The 23,087-nt window shown below is 38.7% G+C and overlaps 1 protein-coding gene across 9 annotated transcripts in view; it reads left to right on the plus strand.

Moving 5' to 3' along the window:
• Positions 1 to 23,087, plus strand: part of TP53BP1 (tumor protein p53 binding protein 1) — a 94,476-nt gene that overhangs the window by 44,502 nt on the left and 26,887 nt on the right. For 6 of the 9 annotated variants that reach the window (XR_003969457.1, XM_030318348.1, XM_030318346.1 and 3 more), the window contains 5 exons: positions 8,933 to 10,256; positions 16,295 to 16,414; positions 17,173 to 17,376; positions 20,593 to 20,650; positions 21,637 to 21,729. Coding sequence is in view for 8 of the 9 variants with exons in the window: in XM_030318348.1 (XP_030174208.1) it covers positions 8,933 to 10,256; positions 16,295 to 16,414; positions 17,173 to 17,376; positions 20,593 to 20,650; positions 21,637 to 21,729 (1,799 nt within the window). In the remaining variant the exon portion in view is untranslated. Of the gene's footprint in view, positions 1 to 8,932; positions 10,257 to 16,294; positions 16,415 to 16,867; positions 17,011 to 17,172; positions 17,377 to 20,592; positions 20,651 to 21,636; positions 21,730 to 23,087 lie in introns of those variants that run through there. The other 3 variants (XM_030318345.1, XM_030318350.1, XM_030318351.1) reach the window with 3 other exon arrangements.

Genomic DNA, 23,087 nt, shown 5'->3' on the forward strand with positions numbered 1-23,087 from the left:
TGGTTAAGTGTTTGAGTCTTGATTTCGGCTCAGGTCATGATCTCATGGTTTGTGAGATTGAGCCCCATGTTGCACTGTGAGCACAGAGCCTGCTTGGGATTCTCTTTCTCCTTCTCTGTCACTTGCACACTCTCTCTTTTTCAAAATAAATAAACATTTAAAAAAATACCCTTATTGAGATAATTGAGATATGATTCACATACAGTGTTGTTCACCTTTTTTAGCTTTTATTTTTATTTTTTTATTAAAAACGTTTTTTTTTTAGTTTTATTTTTTTAAATTTACATACAAATTAGCCTATAGTGCAACAACGATTTCAGGAGTAGATCCCTTAATGCCCCTTATCCATTTAGCCCATCCCCCCTTCCATCCCCCCTCTACTAACCCTCCCTTTGTTCTCCATATTTATGAGTCTCTTATGCTTTGTCCCCTCTCCCTGTTTTTATATTACTTTTGTTTCCCTTCCCTTATGTTCATCTGCTTTGTCTCTTAAAGTCCTCATATGAATGAAGTCATATGATACTTGTCTTTCTCTGAGTAATTTCACTTAGTGTAAAACCCCCAGTTCCATCCATGTAGTTGCAAATGGCAAGATTTCATTCTTTTTGATTGCTAATACTCCATTGTATATATATACCACATCTTCTTTATCCATTCACCCATCGATGGACATTGGGTTCTTTCCATACTTTGGCTATTGTTGATAGTGCTGCTATAAACATTGGGGTGCATGTGTCCTTTTGAAACAGCACACCTGCATCCCTTGGATAAATAAATACCTAGTAGTGCAATTGCTGGCTCATAGTATAGTTCTAATTTTAGTTTTAAAAAAAAAAAAAATTTTTTTTTTAACGTTTATTTATTTATTTATTTATTTATTTAAAAAAAATTTTTTTTTTCAACGTTTATTTATTTTTGGGACAGAGAGAGACAGAGCATGAACGGGGGAGGGGCAGAGAGAGAGGGAGACACAGAATCGGAAACAGGCTCCAGGCTCTGAGCCATCAGCCCAGAGCCTGACGCGGGGCTCGAACTCAGGGACCGCGACATCGTGACCTGGCTGAAGTCGGACGCTTAACCGACTGCGCCACCCAGGCGCCCCAAACGTTTATTTATTTTTGAGACAGAGCATGAACAGGGGAGGGGCAGAGAGAGAGGGAGACACAGAATCCAAAACAGGCTCCAGTCTCTGAGCTGTCAGCACAGAGCCTGACGTGAGGCTCGAACTCACGGACCGTGAGATCATGACCTGAGCTGAAGTTGGACACTTACCCGACTGAGCCACCCAGGCGCCCCCTATTTTTAGTTTTTTGAGGAATCTCCATACTGTTTTCCAGAGTGGCTGCACCAGCTTGCATTCCCATGAAAAAAAATTTTTTTTAATGTTTATTTTTGAGAGAGAGAGACAGACATGGCATGAGTGGGGGAAGGACAGAATGATATGGAGACACAGAATCCAAAGCAGGCTCCAGGCTCTGAGTTGTCAGCACAGAGCCCAGTGTGGGGCTCAAACTCACGAACTGCGAGATCATGACCTGAGCTGAACTCGGATACTTAACCGACTGAGCCACCCAGGTGCCCCTCCAATGGGTTTTAGTATATTCACAGAGTTGTGCAGTTAGTGCACAATCTAATTTTAGAACATTTTCATCTCTCTTCTTCCCTTCAAAATATCCCATCCCCTTTAGTAGTCACTCCTGTTTCTCCTATCTCCAGCCCTAGTCAACCACTAATCTCTGTCTCTCTCTAGATTTGCCTGTTCTGGACATTTCATAAGTGGAATTATACATTATGTAGTCTTTTATGATTGGTTTCTTTAATTTAGCATGTTTTCACAATTCATTCACATTGCGGCATGTATCAGAACTCCATTCCTTTCTTATTCTGAATAATACTACATTTTATGTATATAGCATATTTTCACTCATTAGTCGATGGACATTTGGGTTGTTTTCCATTTTTTGCTTGTTGTGAATAATGCTACTGTGTACATTCACGCACAAGTTTTTATGTGGACATGTGTTTTTATTTCTCTTGTATATATGCCTAGGAGTGCATTTGCCAGGTTCAGCCTTCTTTTGACCTTTCTCTGAGTTATTTCTACTTATGGGTTTTTATTTATTTAAAAAAATTTTTTAAATGTTTCATTTATTTGTGAGAGACAGAGACAGAGCATAAGTTGGGGAGGGTAGAGAGAGGGAGACACAGGATCTGAAGCAGGCTCCAGGCTCTGAGCTGTCAGCACAGAGCCCGATGACATAGGGCTCAAACCCACAAACTGTGAGATCATGACCTGAGCTGAAGTCAGACACTTAACCGACTGAGCCACCCAGGCACCCCTCTACTTTGGGGCTATTTTTCTCTGAATGTGCTTTCTTTTTATTAAAAAAATAATATTTTGTCTTGTGTTATGGATATAGTATCTTGTCTCCCTAAGGTTATTAGTAACAGTTTTTTAAAAGATACTGATTTATTTAGAGAGAGAGCACATGCGTGGGGATGGGCAGAGAGAGAGGGGAACAGGGAGAGAGAGAATCCCAGGCAGGCTTCATGCTCAGTGCGGAGCCCGACGTGGGGCTCCATCCCATGACCATGAAATCATGACTTGAGCCGAAATCAAGAGTCAGATGTTTAACCAACTGAGCCACCCAGGTGCCCCTATTAATCGTAGATTTTTTGAGACATTTTCTACTCCCTGGAATAGTCATGCTTCTTCAAATAGATTTTAGTTAGTTTTGATGCTTCATTTAAAAAAATTTCTTTTTAATGTTTGAGAGAGAGAAAGAGTGCAAGTGGGGAGGGGGCAGAGAGAGAGAGGGAGACACAGAATCCTTAGCAGGCTCCAGGCTCTGAGCTGTCAGCACAGAGCCTGATGTGGAGCTCAAACCCACAAACCGTGAGAACATGACCTGAGCTGAAGTCAGACGCTTAACTGACTGAGGCACCCAGGCGCCCTTAGATGTTTCATTTTCGAATTGAATGGTTCCTTCAAGTGTCTGATAATCCTTGATTGTTTGCTCAAAGACAGTCTGATTAGAAGTTCTGAACATTAGACGTTCTGAACTGGTGGTGGGTGATTATTTCTGGGATTCACTGTGGTGTGATCTGCTGGGCCATTTGGGGGGTCTGCTAGTATTAGTATTTTGATTTATCTCAGCTTGGTCAGGTTCCCCAGAAAAATGTCTAATTTCCTGTCTGCTGGCTGCCATTGTTCTAGAAGTCTGTTGATAGAAGAGGGCTGGGGGTGTTGAGAGTCAGGTTTAGGTTCCATTCAATAGGTAAATTTTCACTTAATCTCCCTGTTTTCAGTATGGTACTTTCTGATAATTATTCCTCTTTTTCTTCAGGGATGCTCTGTTTTACTCCAGGGCAGAGGAGGGTCAGGGAGAGAGGATCCGAGAGCTGAACTGCTCCTTTTTTTTTTTTTTTTTTTTTTAGTTTATTTATTTTTTGTAATCGCTATACCCAGCGTGGGGCTCAAAATCACGACTCCAGAGATCAAGAGTCACATGCTCTACTGACTGAGCCAGCCAGGCGCCCCTGAACTGCTTCTTAAATAGCTTTGCAACCAGTCCTCCTCCTGTTTTTAGCTCCACCCTCACCACTTCCAGACTCACCTGACGCTGTTGCCAAGTCCTGAATCTTTTTTGGGCATGGTGGTTCTGGGGTGTAATTTGGGTTGCTTCTTGGCTTTCTCTACTGCTGGCTTAGAAGTCAGCTTCCACTAGTCTGTGAAATAGATGATCATTTCTTCCAAAATTCTGTTGCTGTTATCTTTTCTTCTGTTTTTTTTTTTTTCTTCCCTTGAAAAATCATGTTTAAAAAGTTTTTTCCTTTACTGTTGCTTAGTGGGGTTTTGGAGAAGAGTTAAGTGTGTGTATTAAATCCACCATCATAATTTAGAAGTTGTATACATTTTTGCCCCTATGTATTAAACTTCTTACATTTTATTCTTAATGGCTAACTTTTGCATATCTGTTATTTTGTCTGTACCATGGTTACTGGAGTCCAAGTCAGTCTAATTTTGATGTTGTAAGATCAAAATATTTATCAAATAATTACTGATGAAAAGGTAATTGAGATAAAGGTAATTTTGTGTATTTTTTCTTTCTTTTTAGTAGTTATTTTGAGAGTGTGTGCATGTCCGTGCACATACTCATGCGTGCAGGGGAGGAGCAGAGGGAGAGGGAGGGAGGGAGGGAGGGAGGGAGAGAGAGAGAGATAGAGAGAAAGAATCCCAAGCAGGCTCTGTGGTATCAGTGCAGATCTGATTCAGGGCTTGATCCCATGAACCTCGAGGTCACAAACTGAACTGAAATCAAGACTGGGAAGCTTAACTGACTGAGCTGCCCAGGCACCCCTATCTTTTTTAATGTATTTGTTAATTATATAGCCTTTTTGACCCTTGACTAGGATGTAAGGGATGATGAGAGGATTAGTAAAACTTCAGTACTTGATGCTTTTCTCAGTTTTGATATACATAATGATTTTGGGAATGAAAAATCAGATTATAGATGATTATATGAATAGCTCTTAAACTCCGTATATGTGAGACCAGATTTTGATTCGCTGGATAATGTGGATTTAGGTCTGTAATGAATCTAGACTTAAAGATTGACTCACACTGAGCATAGTCCTGACAGTTCTCTGTCAGTCTTTATCCAGACCCCTGAGGGGATTCTCTTCACTTAGCTCAGTTTTTCTGACCAGGTCTTCAGGGAGTCTCAGTAGTGTGGATTGTTTTGGGTCAGACACTCAGAGGCTAGCTAGGATCAGGCAGTCTTTATAAATAATAGCTTGTTGGGGCGCCTGGGTGGCTCAGTCGGTTAAGCATCTGACTCTTGATTTTGGCTCATGTCATGATCTCATTGTTCCTGAGTTTGAACCTCACATTGGGCTCTGTGCGGACAGTGCAGAGCCTGCTTGGGATTTTCTTTTTTTTTTTTTTTTTTTTTAATATAGTTTATTTATTTTTGGGACAGAGAGAGACAGAGCATGAACGGGGGAGGGGCAGAGAGAGAGGGAGACACAGAATCGGAAACAGGCTCCAGGCTCTGAGCCATCAGCCCAGAGCCTGACGCGGGGCTCGAACTCACAGACCGCGAGATAGTGACCTGGCTGAAGTCGGACGCTTAACCGACTGCGCCACCCAGGCGCCCCTGCTTGGGATTTTCTTTTAACCTCTCTGTTCCTTCACCACTTGTGCTCTTTTGCTCTCTCTCAAAATAAATAAACTTAAAACAAAAATTAAAAAAAAAAAAAAAGAAGTAGTAGCTTATTGATGGGCTGGTTAGCCCCTGAAATTTTACTCTGACTGAAGTTCTACATATATTGAATACAAATCCTGTAAAAATATAAAATTATACCAGTATTTACTCTGATAATGCTTAAAAGGTATTCATAATTGGGGACCACTACTTAATGGATATGTGGTTTCTTTTTGGAGTGATGAAAATTTTTTTAACTAGATAGAGGCGGTCACTACATTGTAAGTAAGTGTTTACTCCAGAGTGGTTAATTTTATGTTATGCGAATTTCACTTAAGAGATACTCATAGTTTATGGGGCGCCTGGGTGGCTCGGTCTGTTAAGCCTCAGACTTTGCCTCAGGTCATGAGTTCAAGCCCGCATCGGTTGGATTCTGTGTCTCCCTCTCTCTCTGCTCCTCCCCCGCTTGCATTTTGTCTCTCTCAAAAATGAATAAATGTTAAAAAAATTTTCTTAGGGGCACCTGGTTGGCTTAGTTGGTTAAGTGTCTGACTTTGGCTTAGTTGGTTAAGTGTCTGACTTTGGCTTAGGTTATGATCTTGTGGTTTGTGGTTTTGAGTCCCTTGTTGGGCTCTGTGCTGACAGCTCAGAGCCTGGAGCCTGCTTCGGATTCTGTGTCTCCCTCTCTCTCTCTCTGCCCCTCACCTGCTTGTGCTCTCTCTCGCTCTCTCAAAAATAAATAAACATTAAAAAAGTTGATTAGTAATGTCTTATATATGAGCTCTTGTAAAATGACTTATTTTGTAATAAAAATTTTTTATAGAGGATGTCTAATATAGAGATAAATGAAAATAAGATCATTAATTATTCTGTCTCAGAAATAGACTTTTGGGGCCCCTGGGTGACTCAGTCGGTTAAGCATACAACTTCAGCTCAGATCATGATTGCATGGTTTGTGAGTTTGAGCCCTGTGTCGGGCTCTGTGCTGACAGCTTAGAGCCTGGAGCCTGCTTCAGATTCTGTGTCTCCCTCTCTCTGTGCTCCTCCCCTGCTCATGCTGTCTCTTTCCCTAAAAAAATAAACATTTAAAAAAATTTTAAAAAAAGAAATAGCCACTTTTCACCTTTTTGTGTGTGTTTAAGAATTCATGAGGGGCGCCTGGGTGGCGCAGTCGGTTAAGCGTCCGACTTCAGCCAGGTCACGATCTCGCGGTCCGGGAGTTCGAGCCCCGCGTCCGGCTCTGGGCTGATGGCTCAGAGCCTGGAGCCTGTTTCCGATTCTGTGTCTCCGTCTCTCTCTGCCCCTCCCCCGTTCATGCTCTGTCTCTCTCTGTCCCAAAAATAAATAAACGTTGAAAAAAAAAATTAAAAAAAAAAAAAAAGAATTCATGAAAATCATAGAAAAATGTATAAAAAGTCGACAGTAAAATGTATGTTCACATACTTTTTTTTTTTTTACTAAAATAGAAACTGCTTCTATTTAATGCATAGCCTGAATGTTTTTCTCTTTCAATATTCATCTATAATTTTATGTAGATAACACTCACATGATAGAATACTTTGTATCCTAATTTTTATTTTATTTTTACTATTTAACATTTATTTCTTGAGAGAGAGAGAAGGCATGCATGCAAGCAGGGGAGGGGCAGAAAGAGAGGGAGACAGAGAATCTGAAGCAGGCTCTGGGCTCTGCTGTCATGACAGAACAAAGCCCGATGCAGGGCTCAAACTCACAGACTATGAAATCATGACCTGAGCTGAAGTCAGACGCTTAACTGACTGAGCCACCCAGGCACCCCTGTATCATAATTTTTAAGTGAATCTTCTCTTATAAGGTATTTTATATTGTTTCCTATTCTAAATAATACATTTGCACTGAACAGTATTGTAGCTAAGTAGCAGTGTACTTCAATCAAATCATTTCCCAGAATCGGAATTCTTGGGTGAGAGAGTATATGAAGTTTCAAGGCTATTTATTGTCGTAGTGCCATTTAGAAATGTTGAACCAGGGGCGCCTGGGTGGCGCAGTCGGTTGGGCGTCCGACTTCAGCCAGGTCACGATCTCGCGGTCCGTGAGTTCGAGCCCCGCGTCGGGCTCTGGGCTGATGGCTCGGAGCCTGGAGCCTGTTTCCGATTCTGTGTCTCCCTCTCTCTCTGCCCCTCCCCCGTTCATGCTCTGTCTCTCTCTGTCCCAAAAATAAATAAACGTTGAAAAAAAAAATTTAGAAATGTTGAACCAATTTATACTTACTTTGTCACACCTGAGAATATGAGCAGTCTTAAATTTATGACTTTTTATAATCTGAAAGGGTAAACGATAACAGGAGACATTGGAATAACAGCATTTATGGAGTATACAGAATTTTTGGCAACTTAATTTTGATTTTCTCTTTCCCTTAAAAATCATAGGAAATTAATGCCTTATCATCTAAGTTTAGAGTTTTATAGCATTTATGTCAGGTAAAATAACATATTAAATGTAAATTCTTACATAAAAACATATCTAAGCTTTGGGTTATTTTCTCTTTTTTTATATTAAGGTGGTATTTAAAATAAAATGCCATCTTAAGTGGGGAGTTTGGTGAATTTTGGTTGTTGTGTCCAAATGTGTAGACACCACCACCACCATGTTCATCAAAGTGCAGAACAGTTTCCTCACCCTAAGAAGTTTCTTCATAATCCTTTGCAGTTGATTCATCCTCCCCATCTCCTGACCCCCTATTCTACTTTAGGTAACCACTTGTTTGCCTTCTGTCACTATAGTTTTGGGTTTTTTTGAGAATTTCATATAGTTGGGATCATAAAGTGTATATGGTCTTTTGTTTGAGTTCTTTAGCTTAGCATTTTTTGAGGTTCATTCATATTGTTGCATGTAATAACATCTGATTCCTTTTCATTGTTGAGTAGTATCCCATAATGTAGATATCCACAATTTGTTTATTCGCTAGTTGATGAACACTTGAGTTGCTTCCAGGTTTGAACTGTTATGAGTAACGCTGCTATAAGCATTTGCATCCACATCTTGGAGCGGACATAGCGTTTTATTTCTCTTGGGTAAATACTTAACAAGTGGAATTTCTGGGTCATATGGTAATGTATGTTTAACCTTAGAAGATACTGTCCTTCTCTTTTCCCTTTTGCATTCCCACCAGCAGTGTATGAGAGTTACAGTTGTTTGATATCCTCACCAACAGGATGTAGTCGTTTTAATTTCAGCCATCCCTGTTGGTATGTACTGGTGTCTGTTGACTGATGATATTGAAAGCTTTGGATTTTAACCTCTATTTTATGAATACTAGCATATTTTGTGATGGTGGGAAGTAAAATAAGTGTATATTCCTTTGTGAGAAATGAAGTGGGCCGTGTAAGCATGTGTTTAAATGATTACTGTGTGATTGAGGGCCCATCAAATATGTGACAAGATTTTAGTAGCTTGGTGATGTACAGTTAAATTTAAGTGTCTTCCTACCCTTAGAAGGATAAGTTAATACTTTAATGTTTCTGATTGTATTATCTAGATGAGTGATTCATAGGAAAAGGATTAAATGAGTGGCTTAGGTTGTAGAAAAGACTGGTGACTTAGGAATTTTGTATTTCTGAGATTATGGCCCTAGAGTTCTATAATTCTTGAATAATAGCTTTAGAAATTTTAGATGAATTCAAGGATTAGATATAAAAGAAATAGGATTATGAAGAAATGATTTATTTCTTTTTGTTCCTCCTTAGGACATTTTCATTCCATCCCCAAGTTTGGAAGAACGATCAAATGATGGGAAGAAAGGTGGAGATTTGCACAGTTCATCTTTGACTGTTGAGTGTTCTAAAACTTCAGAGATTGAACCAAAGAATTCCACTGAGGATATTGGGCTATCTTTGACAGGGGATTCTTGTAAGTTGATGCTTTCTACAAGTGAGTATAGTCAGTCCCCGAAGGTGGAGAGCTTGAGTTCTCACAGGATTGGTGAAGATGGGGAAAACACGCAGATTGAGGATACTGAACCCATGTCTCCAGTTCTTAATTCTAAACTTGTTCCTGCTGAAAATGATAATATCCTGATGAATCCATCACAAGATGGCCTAGTAGAACTGAATCAGAAGGATAAAACAAAGGGGGATGACACAGAAACCAGAGATGACGTAAGTATTTTAGCCACTGATTGCAAAGGCAGAGAAGAGACTGTAGCAGAAGATGTTTGTATTGATCTCACTTGTGATTCAGGAAGTCAGGCAGTTCCTTCTCCAGCTACTCGATCTGAGGCACTCTCTAGTGTTTTAGATCAGGAGGAAGCTATGGAAATTAAGGAACATCATCCAGAGGAGGGGTCTTCAGGGTCTGAGGTGGAAGAAATCCCAGAGACTCCTTGTGAAAGTCAAGGAGAGGAGCCCAAAGAAGAAAATATGGAGAGTGTCCCATTGCACCTTTCTCTGACTGAAACTCAGTCCCAAGGATTGTGTCTTCCAAAGGAAATCCCAAAACAAGAATGCCAGGAAGCTATGGAAGTTGAAACCAGTGTGATTAGTATTGATTCCCCCCAGAAGATTCCAGTTCTTGACCACGAATTGGAACATAAGGATCAGGAGGCTTGGGAAGAAGCTACTTCAGAGGATTCAAGTGTTGTCATTGTAGATGTGAAGGAACCATCTCCCAGAGTTGATGTTTCTTCTGAACCTTTAGAGGGAGTGGAGAAATGCTCAGATTCCCAGTCGTGGGAGGATGATGCTCCAGAAATAGAACCATGTGCTGAGAATAGAGTTGACACCCAGGAAGAAAAGAGTGCAGAATATGAAGGAGATGTGAAATCAGTGACTGCCGAAAAGGAACCTATGGAGGTGCACTCTCCACAGCCTCCCTTGACTTTAGTGAGAGCAGATGATGCTCTGAGACCTGACCAGGAGATGCAGCAAGCTGAACCTCAAGAGAAAACTGGTAACTCATTACCAAAAGACTCAGAAATAGCTAATGCAAAGCAGCTGGGCTCAGGCGTAGAAACCCAGCAGCTGGAGAAGGCCTCTGCCCATGCTTCACAAAGCTTCTGTGAAAGCTCTAGTGGTGAGTGTGCTTATAAATTGTTCTGTTTCCAATCAAAGTATAATTTGGAATAGAAGGTAGGAGAGTACCGTGCTTATGTCAGGGGTGAAAATTAACTTGGAATTATGTTTATGAAGAGCCAGTCATAGTTGGGGAAATAAAGAAATTGCATTATGTATTTCTTTTGTAGCTGTAATTGTGGAATCATCCGAGGTTTATCAGCTTTATAACTCAGGAATAATCAGCATGAATTTTCTAGGTGTTTAGAAATTATAACAATCTGGTGTTTTCTACTTGGGTCCCAACCTTGCTCATATTTTTATATTTTGACAGTTACCTTGAAATAAAAGGATTTTTTTTGATTACCCTACGTAGTAAAATATTTAGAATTTTGTTAATGAATGTACTGTTATTGTTTTGTTTTGTTTTTTTTCTTTTTATGGGCATTAGGTAAAGTTTCTAAATTTGGTTCAACATATATACATCTTAAACCTTAAATTTGAAGGGGTGCCTGGGTGGCTCAGACGGTTGAGTGTCTGACTTTGGCTCAGGTCATGATCTCATGGTTTGTGAGTTCAAGCCCCACATTGGGCTCACTGCTGTCAGTTTGTCAGTGCAGAGCCTGCTTCAGATCCTCTGTCCCCCTCTGTCTGCCCCTTCCCTGTTTGCATTCTCCCCCAGATAAGTAGATATTAAAAAACAAAAACAAAAAAAACCCTTAAACCAGAAAAGATAATTAGTCTATGTTCTTTAGCTATTTTACCTAAGACCAGAATGAGAATACTTTCTGAATGACCAGATTTAGTATAATTTGAAAACAAAACAATCTCTTAACAGAAAAATGAAAACAAAATACAAATTTAAGAAAACAAGTCTCCAAGTATATCGAAGTGAGAAACAGTATTTGGGCAGCCTCATAGCTATTAGTATAGGTGATCAGACCTTTTGATGTTCCTGGAACAGTCCCAGTTTATACTTCTTGTCTAGGTGTGATTATTATTAGTACTTTTTTTTTTTACTTTCAAAATTGCCCCTATCATTAGGTTTTATATTCAGGATTCTTTTTTTTTTTTTCTTTTTTAGAACAAGAAATTGTTATAACTGGAAGGAAGTTAAAAGAGTTATGGGTTCGTTCTCTTCTTTCTAAAGTCATAGCTAGTTAATAATTGAGGTGGAACTAGAACCTAGGTCTGCTGATTCTGAACTCTATGCTTTTTACTCCTATAAGACTATGTAATATAGTTCTCTGAATCTGACAAATTATGGCAAAGAACTATCTGAATGATCTAATATCTTGTATTGTTGAATATTTTTAAAAATTGTTTTATATCTAAATACTGTTACTGACCTAGGCTAAGAAAGCATTAGGGCCTATAAATTGTTTTAATATGGTTGCTTAGGAGTATTTTTTAATTATCTTAGCACTTGAATGCAAAAGAAGCTTCTAAAACATTGGGATATTAGTTGTATCACTTTAACACGAATTCTTGCTCCATGAATTCTTGCTTACATCATTAACTGCCCGGGCCAGCTCTTTTTTATAGTAGACACTGTGATAGTAAAAACTTGCTTTACTAATCTTTTGTCTAGATTGTTGAAAATACTATTAAGTTGTTTTCTGCTTCAAGATTTTAGTTTTTGAGCCAAACAACTAAAAACAGTGAAGACAGTGGTTGGACTGTTAGAAAATTAGTCTGAAGTAAAATAAATCATTCAGAAGAGCATTGCTAGACAAGAGAAAAAATTATTGTGTACTTAAAATACAGTTGTTTAATTGCTAAAGTTTAAGAGAAACTAATTTAAATGAGAGTAGCCTAAAAAGTTAATGGTTCTTTAGTTTGGAAAGACAAAATGAAAGGTACGAATTGGTTGAGTCCCAGATTTGTTCATTAGATTCCTGTATAGTAAAGTTAGAAGGGTTACTTTTGTTTTTGTTAATAGCTTTATTGATTAAAAAAAAGTATATGTAAAAGTTCGAACAGTACAGGGAAGAGGAGAGAGGGAGTTGGGAGAGAAAAGGAGAGAATCACTGTTAAGTGCCTGTGTATATAGGTAACTTGGAGACATGAGATGTCTTCAGACATCTGTTTATGGAAACCTCTTGAAATTTGAAAAAGCAAATTTAGAAAGATGGTACTTGGAAACCAAGCCTTATTCAATATATAATATGATTTTGATAGGTTGATTATAGGAAAAATTGTGACAAGTTCAATAAGTCTTTACTTAAATCCATAAGAGGTAGTCTATGATGGGTTAATAATGATCAGGGAAGCTAGGTATGTTTTGTGCTCTAGCTCTAACCTCTACTGTCTTACTTTATGAATATCATCCTAATTAGATGTTAATGTCAGAGGCAGACTTGTAGGGTAAAGTGTTTATGCATGAAGTTATCTAGTATAGAAATTCTCATATTTTTAAGTAGGTGGCTTTTAATCAATTGTAAGAAATAACTGGTTCTTCTTTTGAGCACAAAAGAAGATTAAATGAGATATAGATTGTAACAAAAAGTTAGAAGTAAGGGACACCTTCCTGACTTTAAAGGTTTTTTAAATATTGCTTTGGACTAATGACTTTTCTAAAGTCCTTAGTAATAAAGACAAACACCCCACTCAGCTGGTTTGGTGATTGATACTAAGTTTCCTTTTGTTCATTGCTTTCTTCATAGGTTGGTATGCTGGCAAACAATAGGATAGCCCGTGATAATCTGGGATTGCAGGAAGGGATTTGATAAATTAAACAATATGTGTGATAAGTGTCAGAGAAATAATTAAATATGTGGAAAATTCCAGTATTGAAGGGTAAAATATTATTTTGCAGGATGGTGATAACTTGATTAGTGGTGTCTTTCATGTGAGTTGAACAAAAGCAGAGAAATGGGAAAGCATTTGGAGGACATTGAATAGAGGCTTTCTGAATATGAATAATTAAAGACTAGAAATATAGGCTGCTACTAGTTAATTGAATGCTGATTAAAGAGTTAGGAATTTATCTTCTAGTGGAAACCTTGGCATTTTGACAGGAGGCTAACATATTCTAATGTTTTATAGGAATGTTGCTTTGGTTGTGGTATACAGAACGAATTGGGGGTTGGGGAAGAGGGGAGACTTCTGGCAGAGAAAATAATTGATAGGCTGTTGTAATAATCCAGGAATGAATCATTGAAGGACCAGATAAGGAGTGCAGTGTTGCTTATAAAAGTAGATTCATTTTTCTGTTTGGTTGTAGTAATGCAGCTGGGTCAGTGGTGTACAAATAATTGTTCTTAAGTATTATCTAGTACTGTGCAAAGGAAACCCTGTTATGGGGAAATAATGTTCAGTAATTAATGCTTGCATATTACATTTGCGTGTTACGGTATGACATAAAAGGAAGTACTTAAAGATTTCATATATAGATTTTCTTTCTTAAGTTTATTTTTGGAAGAGAGAAAGAGAGAGGGTGCGTGTGCACACGAGCAGAGGAGAGGCAGAGAGAGAGAGGGGGAGAGGGAGAATCCCCAGTAGGCTCCACGCCAACAGCGCAGAGCCCCACGTGGGGCTTGATCCCACTGACCATGAGGTCATGACCTGAGCTGAAATCAAGAGTCAGATGCTTACTGACTGAGCCACCCGGGCACCCCCACATAGATTTTCAAAAGTCTGCTTGGTCAGTCATAATAGGAGGGATGGTTCCTGTCAAGAGAGCAGTGCAGTGCAGGTGATTATTCCAGGAACCAAAATTCTGTAAAATATATCTTTGTGATGTTTGATATTTTGTGAGATATTTTTTTACTTTTTAGTTTTTGTATCTCTTCTAAGTTCTTCTTTATTAACCTAAAGGACTTGCTTTTTAAGTAATTGCCAGAGAAAGAATCCTTATATACCTGACCCATTTCTCTTTTCTATTACTATGGTGGAATTCTTTGCCATATAAGATGCAAATCTGATAGTCTTTCTCATACTCTTTACAGTTCCTTTAGCTGAGCATATATACTTTTCACCCTTTATTTCTTTTTTTCTTTTATGTTTATTTATTTTGAGAGAGAGAGAGAGACAAGAGTGGGAGCCAGGGAGGGGCAGAGAGAGAGGGAGACCCAGAATCCAAAGCAGGCTCCAGGCACCGAGCTGTCAGCACAGAGCCGGACGCTGGGCTCGAACCCACAAGCCGTGAGATCATGACCTGAGCCCACTGGGCCACCCAGGCGCCCCTCACCCTTTATTTCTAAAGTTTATTTCATTTTCTCTCTTCATCCCTTCAGGTTACTAATTCATTTTCTCTCACATGTAGATGTAAGAGATGTTTTTTGTTGTTTTGTGACTGAAGAAAAAAGTATCAAGTGCTTCATATGAAAGATAATGAAAGGTAGAAGTGGAGTGGAAAAAGATGAAAAGAGAAAAGTGTGGTATTGTGAGAAATTAACTTGGTTTTCATCCAGTGCCTGACACAGAGCTCCTAAAATCCTTGTAATTTCCTATGTGCTAGGAATATCTTTTGCTATTCATAACAAACCCTTTCAAACACCTCTGAGTTTATGCTAATGAAGTGATTTAGGGTGGAATCCCTACATAGCCTCAGGACCCAGGCTGTTCTCTGGAAAGACCAAGTGAATAGAGGGTTGAAACTTTGAGCCCTACCCACCCTCCTCCTGGAAGGAAGGGCTGGAGATTAAAGCTCTGTGAAATTGCTTGAGCAGCAAGATTTAATAAGGTTCTGCCCAAAGTTGTAATGAGCCAGAGCTAGTATCTCATCCCAGTTGCACGGGGACTGAAGCTCCTGCTGTCAGAACCCTTCTGGACCTTACCCTGTGTACGGCTTCATTTGGCTGTTCATCTGTGTCCTTTATAATAAATTGGTAAGTGTAAGTGAGTCTCCGAGTATTGTGAGCAGCTCTTGTAAGTTAGTCAAACCTGAGGGAGGAGGTTGTGGGATCCTCAAAGTATAGCCATTTGGTGAGAAACACAGATAACAACCTGGCCTTGTGATTGTTATCTGAAGTGGGGGCAGTCTTGTGGGACTCATGCCATCTCCAGGTAGATTTCTGTGTCAAAAGTGAATGATACCAGTCATTTGCTGCTGAGAATCGGATAATTGCTTGGTGGTGTTGGGATACACATTCGGCAAAATGCTTGCGAAGGAGTAGAGTCTGGGTATGCCAGATTATAGGTATTTTGAGCCTTCACAGGAAAGTAAGTACAAATTTTCAGATGTTAGGTTTAAGAGGAGCAGTCTAGCAGTTCTTTTTTTTTTTTCTCCCAAACCTAGTCACTTTATTAAAAGAGATAAACAAGAAATCAGAAAATGTGATTTTTTTTTAAAAAATGTTTATTTTGTGAGAGAGAGAGAGAGAGAGAGTGTGTGTGTGTGTGTGTGTGTGTATACAGAAGCTGCGGAGTGGCAGAGATTGGGGAAAAGAGAGAATCCCAAGCAGGCTCCGTGCTGTCAGCGCAGAGCCGGACAAAGATCATGACCTATGCCAAAACCAAGAGTTGGACGCTTAACCGACTGAGCCACCCAGGTGCCCCCAGAAAATGTCATTTTGGCAGTTTGCTAATTCTGATTAGTAAAAACTTTGGAACCAAGACCTAGTTAAAAATAAAGGTTTATATCTTGACAAATTGTTATGTTTATATTAATTTATTGATGACTAACCAAAATGGGTGCACTGGGAATGCTCATATATGTGGGATTTACTATTGTGCAGACATTTATATATGAATATTAGTATTATGGCCTAGAAGGAATGTGGTCAGTTCATGTTCCTTTTGAACTCATGTTCCTCAGGGCCTCTAAACTTTGGGCTTCCTCCGTTTTGTCTGTTTTCTGGTTGTCTGCTTTGTGTCAGACCTATTGTTGGCTGTAACCAGAGCACAGAAAATAATAGGAAATTGGTTGGGAGGCCTGGTGAGGCGGGTTGGGAATGTGGCTGATTTGGGGAGCAAGGGAAAAGAATAATTGAAATACTTCTTGCAGTTCTTCTCACTTTTACTTTTATTTTCTTCTTATACTTCTGTTTTGGTTTCTTTTTTATTTATTAATTTTTAATTATTATTATTATTATTTTTTTTTTTTACTCCCTCCAGAAACTCCATTTCATTTCACGTTGCCTAAGGAAGGTGATATTATCCCACCATTGACTGGTGCAACTCCACCTCTTATTGGTCACCTGAAACTGGAGCCCAAGAGACACAGTACTCCTATTGGTGAGCGACTAAAATGTAATAATATTTAAAGCAGAATTTCTGAGATACCATTCTTTATGCAAGTGATTCTTTTAGATTTGAGGAGTTGGGCCTGCCTGGTAAGGTTGGTTTTGTCTTAGAGAATAAGCTGTGATGTTTGATTCCATGAATTTGCTCCTAGAAGATACTGAGTGGTAATGAGAAGAAAGAAAGGGTGGGAGGAAGGAAGGAAGAGAATACACAGATTTTATTCTCTTACTTGCAGGGCAATAGAATCTGAGTGCGAAGTAATGATACAGAGCTATTTTTATAAGGAAGGGACAGCAAATAGGGTAGAAGTACTGTTTATTCAGTACCCCGGCTATCAGTCTGCTACTTGACAGGGCAGGGAAACTTAGATCCTCCTTCCCTGAAACAGCCAGCAGTCTTCTGCATTAACCTATTTGTTTTCTCTAGTCAGTGCTGGGAGGTAACAGTCATGCCGTCTGGAGTCTCCTGCTACCTATGCCTGATGCTGGCAGATGTGGGTTGGCTGAGGGCTCATGCAGCATCCTTTGTCCAGATGCAGAAGTGGAACTGAATCCTGTTGCTCCTCTTAAGACCAGGTGTCAATACTAGTGCGTAGTTGTTGATACTGTGACAGGATCTATCCTAGGAAACCCCCCCTTCAATCCTGCAGAGCTGTGGAGCCAAACAGGCAAATTGGTGACCTCAAATTGTAGTTTTTCATGTTTGTATTTTAGTGTTTTTCCTTTCTTCCTCCTGCCTCCCTCTTTCAGGTATTAGCAACTATCCAGAAAGCACCATAGTAACCAGTGATGTCATGTCTGAAAGCATGGTGGAGACCAATGATCCCATACTTGGGAATGAAAAAGGAAATCCTGGGGCTGCCCCAGAAGTGGATGATAAATTGTGTCTAAGAATGAAACTGGTCACTCCTGAGACTGAGACGAGTGAAGAGTCTTTGCAGTTTAGTTTGGAAAGTAAGTTTTATTTTATGTCCATCTTGGGTAATTAGTAGCTGCAGATCATATGAGAAGTATTAGTTATCTTTCTCCTAGTTACAATGATTAATACTTTTATAATTGTATTTCTAAAGTCTTAAGTCTCACAGACTTAAGTCTTTGCTTTCAGCTGGGCACTGTCATGTTACTGAAGATGCTTGATTTTATAATCTCTGGTGCTGCTTGTTTCTCTGTATTAAACCTGCATATATAAAGTAATTGGTTTTCATGTTCAGAAACAGTTCAGAGGAGGGTAGAAAATGCAGGATTGTGGATTCACACTCTAGGCTTGTATTGACTATTTCTCCATTACTTGCATGTTAATGGTTATGGCTAGAATACAGAGAAGGTACAAACAAGGGAGGTTGCAAAGATCCAGATTTGGAAAGGCCTTTTACATGATGCTGAGACACTGAAGAATTGTAGGCAAGAGAATAGTATCAGATTAGCTTTTTTAAAAGTATCAGTTGAATATTAAAAACTTCATGCCTTTGTGCTTTATTCCTTGCCTTGCCTTCCCATTTCCTATTCTCCTGCCTGGAAAACTCGGACTTTGTTTAACCAGGAAGTAAGGTTATTAGTAGTGGAGATGGAGATGAGAGGATCAGTCAGAGAGGTAAATAGTAGAATTGAGAGAACCTTGGGACCGGTTGAATATGGAAGTTAGAGGGACGGGGGAAAAATACAGAATGAATCTACATCTGAATTTAGTTTTCATGATAGCACTCCAAAGTAGATATCCTTATTTCCAGAAACAGGTTTTAAAGTTATATGCCTAAGGTCACAATAATTGCTAAGAGATAATGTTAGAGTTTCAGTCAGATCTGTCTGACACAAAAGTTTATAATTTTTCCACTAGGTAGTTTGTAAATGCTGTTTAATGGAGTTAGAACAGGAAGAAGTCTTATAAAAGAGATGGGAAAGGAAGCTTATGGGGAGGAGAATTACAAGAAGATAATGTCAGATGCAAAAGTGAATGTCTAATAAGGTATATCTGAAAATGTACATTGGATTTGGCCATTCGGATCCATTTGGTGACTCTAGCAAGAACTGTTCCTGTGTGGTGCTTTGGGTGGGAGCTATACTGAAGTTAATTGAGGAGTGATGGGAAGAAGAGGCAGCAAACATATTCTACTTTTGAGAAGTTTATATGAGAAAGGAAAAAATACGCCACGTTAGAGAGATTTAGGATTGGAGATTTTTTTCATTTTTATGCCTAAGCATAGAGAGGCCTAAGCATTTTATAGGCTGAGAGAAAGTCTCCAAAAGAGAGATGGGTTAAAAATGAGGGAATAGGGGAAACAGTTAATGGATCAAAACCCTGAGGGAGTTGGGAGAGGAAGCTTTCAAAAGACTATAGCAGAATGGGTGGACTTGAATAAGAAGGGCCTCTCATTCTCTGGAGACCAAAGAAATTTTAGCTAATATGCTTTGAGTACTTATGATATTCCAGGCATTTTACAAGTATAGCTCATTGAATCTCACAACAAACCTGTGAAGTAAGTCCTGTTACTATCCTCATTTTATAGGTGAAGAAACTGAGGCACAGGAAGATTGAGTGCTTTTCCTAGAGTCAAACAGCTAGTAAATGGGGTAGCCTGAATTTAAAGTGGTTTTTTTTGTTTAATATTTTTTAATGTTTATTTTTGAGAGAGAGAGAGAGAGAGAGAGAGAGAGAGAGAGAGAGAGAGAGAATGGGAGCATGAGTGGGGGAGAGGCAGTGAGGGAGACATCAAATCTGAAGCAGGCTCCAGGCTCCGAGCTGTCAGCACAGAACCCGACGCAGAACTCGAACCCATGAACTGCGAGATCATGCATGACCTGAGCCAAGGTCAGACACTTAACTGACTGAGCCACCCAGGCACCCCAACTAAGAACCCAGGGGCGCACCTGGCTGGCTCAGTTGGAAGACCATGCGACTCTTGATCTGAGGGTTGTGAGTTTGAGCCCCATGTTGGGTGTAGAGATTACTGAAAAAAATAAACTTAAAAAAAGTAGTTTCAAGAACCAGCAGTCTGGGTCTGAATTATAGTGCTCTTCTACTTTTTCCGTGCTTATTAATTTGAATTATAGAACCTCAGTAGAAATTAAAGTATTACATGTTTCCATTTTTATTCTCTCTGAAATCAAGTGGGGCTTATTAAGAGAGTATGTGGTAGCCTTGAATCTTTAGATTTGAAGTTAAAATTGGGAAGACCTTAAGTGGAGCTAACATAATGGACGGTATTACTACCTTTCCTGATAGTAGGAGTACACTATATGGCAGTCACCGGACTCAGAGTTTTACTCATTTCATCTTCACAACAAACCTGTGAGGTTGGTTCTGGTTTATCTCTATCTTACAGATGAGGAAAGTGACTCAGAAGATGGGGTTTACTCCAAGTTGGACTACTAATGCTGGAGCCAGGGCCTGTTTCATAGCCAGGGCTCTAACCACTAAACTTCTGCCCCCTTGATGGACTGTTAAGAAGATTATGTTGGGTCATGAATATTTTAGAAATGTTTAAAAATATGTGTTATTTTCTCTAAGGCTGGAATAAATTTCTAAAGGAACACATTTTAATCCCTTGGCATTAGTGACACTGCTTTGAGAATATGGGATTCTTTTCAGTGTCGCTCTTAATTCTTTGCTACAGATTCTTTCTTGAAAATAAGTTTTGTTTTTCAAATATTTGTCCCAAAGGCACTTTGGGAAGAACTTGAGTACCTTCTGTGTATGGGTTCTCTTAAAACTGTGCACTGTTTAAAAGAAACAAAAACAACCAAACTGCATACTATTGAAAATTTGTATCAATTGAAAACATTTTCTTGTATAATTTATTTTACTAAAGTTTTTTTCTTTATTAAAGTTTCGTATTTTCTTACTCTGTAAATTTTTTACATCCTGTATGAGAAGAGAGATGAATTGGTTGAGGAGAAGTTTTAGTTTTCATTTTTACATGCTAGTGTTGAGTAATTCATTATATTTCTGGACAAACTGATTAGTCTTCTGTAGGAAATTTGAAAGAAAATTGGTGCAAGTGAGGAAAAACTTGTACTGTTTAAGTGTAAGTCTTTTTATGTTCACTTATTATTCTTACTCCTTTTTGTTACTTGTTGCAATTATTAGAGCAGGTTTTCAGAGGAGGTGTTTAGGTGTGCTACTAACTGAATTGTTTCTTTCTCTTTTCTCCTTTTGCTTTTGTTTTTATTCAGAGCCTGCAATTGGTGAAAGAAAAAATGGATCTACTGCAGTTGCTGAGGCTGTTGCCAGGTAACCTGAGCTGGTTGCTATTTAGAGGAGTTTAATATACAAAGCCACTCTGTTAATAAGAGGAAGATGATTTATCAATAAAGGAAAAATCTTAAAATGAAACTCAGCATAAAGGATTTAGCCATGTATTGAATCTAACAGTAGGCTGTCTTATTAATACTTTCAGCTTTTGCTATACTTAGAACTAAGATATTTAAAGGTGTTTCCCTTTCTCTCTTTTGTTCATGTGAGTATACCCTTTTCTTTGTTTCTTTTGAGGAGACTGAGATTATTGCTGCTGTTGGTAAGGCAATAAAGGGTTTAAAGAAAAACAGCCTTAGACCTTGTTCCTTCAAGGATTCCCGACTCCGCCTCAACCTCAGGCCATTTTCTCTTCTGCCTGCCAAATTAACTGTTGTGTTGAACTGTTGTTTTTGCTTTGTCATGAATGCTGTAATGCTTTGGGGATGTGTTTGACCCCATCCTGAGGCTTTAGTGGTAAGCTTTGCCATCTGGTGGCTGTGAGAGTAGAATTGTTTCATTGGTTCATGGCATGAGTCATCCAGTGTGAACGTACTAGTGGCAGTTGGTGAAGTATAGGTGAGGATTCTTAAATCAGGCTTGGCAGGTACAGTAAATAGGTATAGCAGGCTAGGTGCAAGAGCACAAGGTATTAAGGATTATGGCCAACTGAATGTGTGTCCTGTTTGAACACGTGCCCCTGTTCAGCTCCAGCCCGTTATTACCATGCAAGAAAGAAAACTTAGTTTTGTCAGATGCTGTTGGTTATAGTTCTCTGTCCATCTTATTTCCTGTGAATCTTCTTTAAGAGCTTTTTTATTGTGCTAATTGGAAACAAGTATGAAGAATGGCATTTTGACATAAGGTGTGGGGTTTTGGGACGCAGAGCAAGGATTTTATTCCTTCTGTGCCTAAGAAAGATAATCTCCAGAGGTACTTTTCCTTTCGAAACTAACACAGTATGTTGCTTTAACTTGTTATCTTAGTCCCCAGAAGACCATGTCTTTGTTTAGCTGTGTCTGTGAAGCACAACAAGATCCTGAGGCTCGAAATCGGGATCCTCCCTCTGCACCCATCAAGTGAGCATTATTTTCATAGCCTCTTTTGAGCTGTATTTATTTGCAAAATGGTTGGTTCCAAAATCTAGAATGTATTGCTACCATTTTGTGAACTTGAGCTTACATTTTTACCTGATGGACCGTGATATATTCTAGACAGATTTATAAGTGAGATGTCAAGAGAAGTTTTATTTAATATTTTATAAAGTTTTTTGTCTTGATCTTCTTGTCCTGTCAATTTGAAATGATTCAGTCTTCATAAATTTATGAACCTATATCATTCTATATTTTTAAGATTATTTTTTCTTAGTTTTAGAAATGTTTATTTTTAACAAAACTTTTTATTTTTCTTCAGTTTCCCATAGGGCAAAACTGAGATGTTCAACACTCCAAATTTAAAGTTTGTCATACTTGATAGAATTAAGATTTGGAATTATGGAATTATGGATGGAATTATGATTTCTTTACTCCATAATCTTTTAGAACAGCTCTAAAACAGAAAAAAAAAGTAATAAAATTGAGTTACAAAGTATTTTTTCTCAATTAAAAAATTTTTTTTTGACATGTATTTATTTTTGAGAGACAGAGCATGAGCGGGGGAGGGGCAGAGAGAGAGGGAGACACAGAATCTGAAGCAGGCTCCAGGCTCTGAGCTGTCAGCACAGAGCTTGATGCAGGGATCGAACCCACGAACTGTGAGGTCATGACCTGAGCTGATGTCGGATGCTTAACCGACTGAGCCACCCGGGCACCTCTTTTTCTTCATTTAAATAATAAGAGTATCTTATTTGATATGTACAATTCTTGTATTTAGTATAGGGAAATAAGTAATGGCAATGGAAATAAACTTGTATTTTCATTATGACATTTAGTGATTTTTGTAGAGAATGTGATAATATTTTGTCAGCAGGTATATTCCTAATAGTGTTATTTGCAGCATAATTTTTATAGTCTTTATTAACATAAATATTGAAAAGAAACATATCAGTGCTTTTAGTGGCATTCTGATTATTAAATGTGAGCTTGTTGGTATTCTTGAGAATCAAATAGCCCAGGTCATATCCTTTATTGTATCAAGAAGCTTATTAGGTGAAACGCTACTTTGTGTGATTCAAAAAGTGATACAGTAATGGCCTCGCAATTACTAAATTTACTGAGGTATTCTACTGCCTTCCCATTTTACTAGAATATCTTAGGCCAAAGTGCTGGTGATTTTGTTTAATCTTAGTAGAACACAGGCCTGAGAATCCAGCTGGATTTGATTTCAGTTGCTCCACAGACAGACCTACACTCAGAATATAAAGGTTAGAAGTTTGTTAAGTATGGAGATTTATTCTTCCCTTTTTCACTTTGGGTTAATTTTATTTGGACTTTTCCTG

The sequence above is a fragment of the Lynx canadensis genome, chromosome B3 (assembly GCF_007474595.2).
Source record: "Lynx canadensis isolate LIC74 chromosome B3, mLynCan4.pri.v2, whole genome shotgun sequence".
Lineage (NCBI taxonomy): Eukaryota > Metazoa > Chordata > Mammalia > Carnivora > Felidae > Lynx > Lynx canadensis.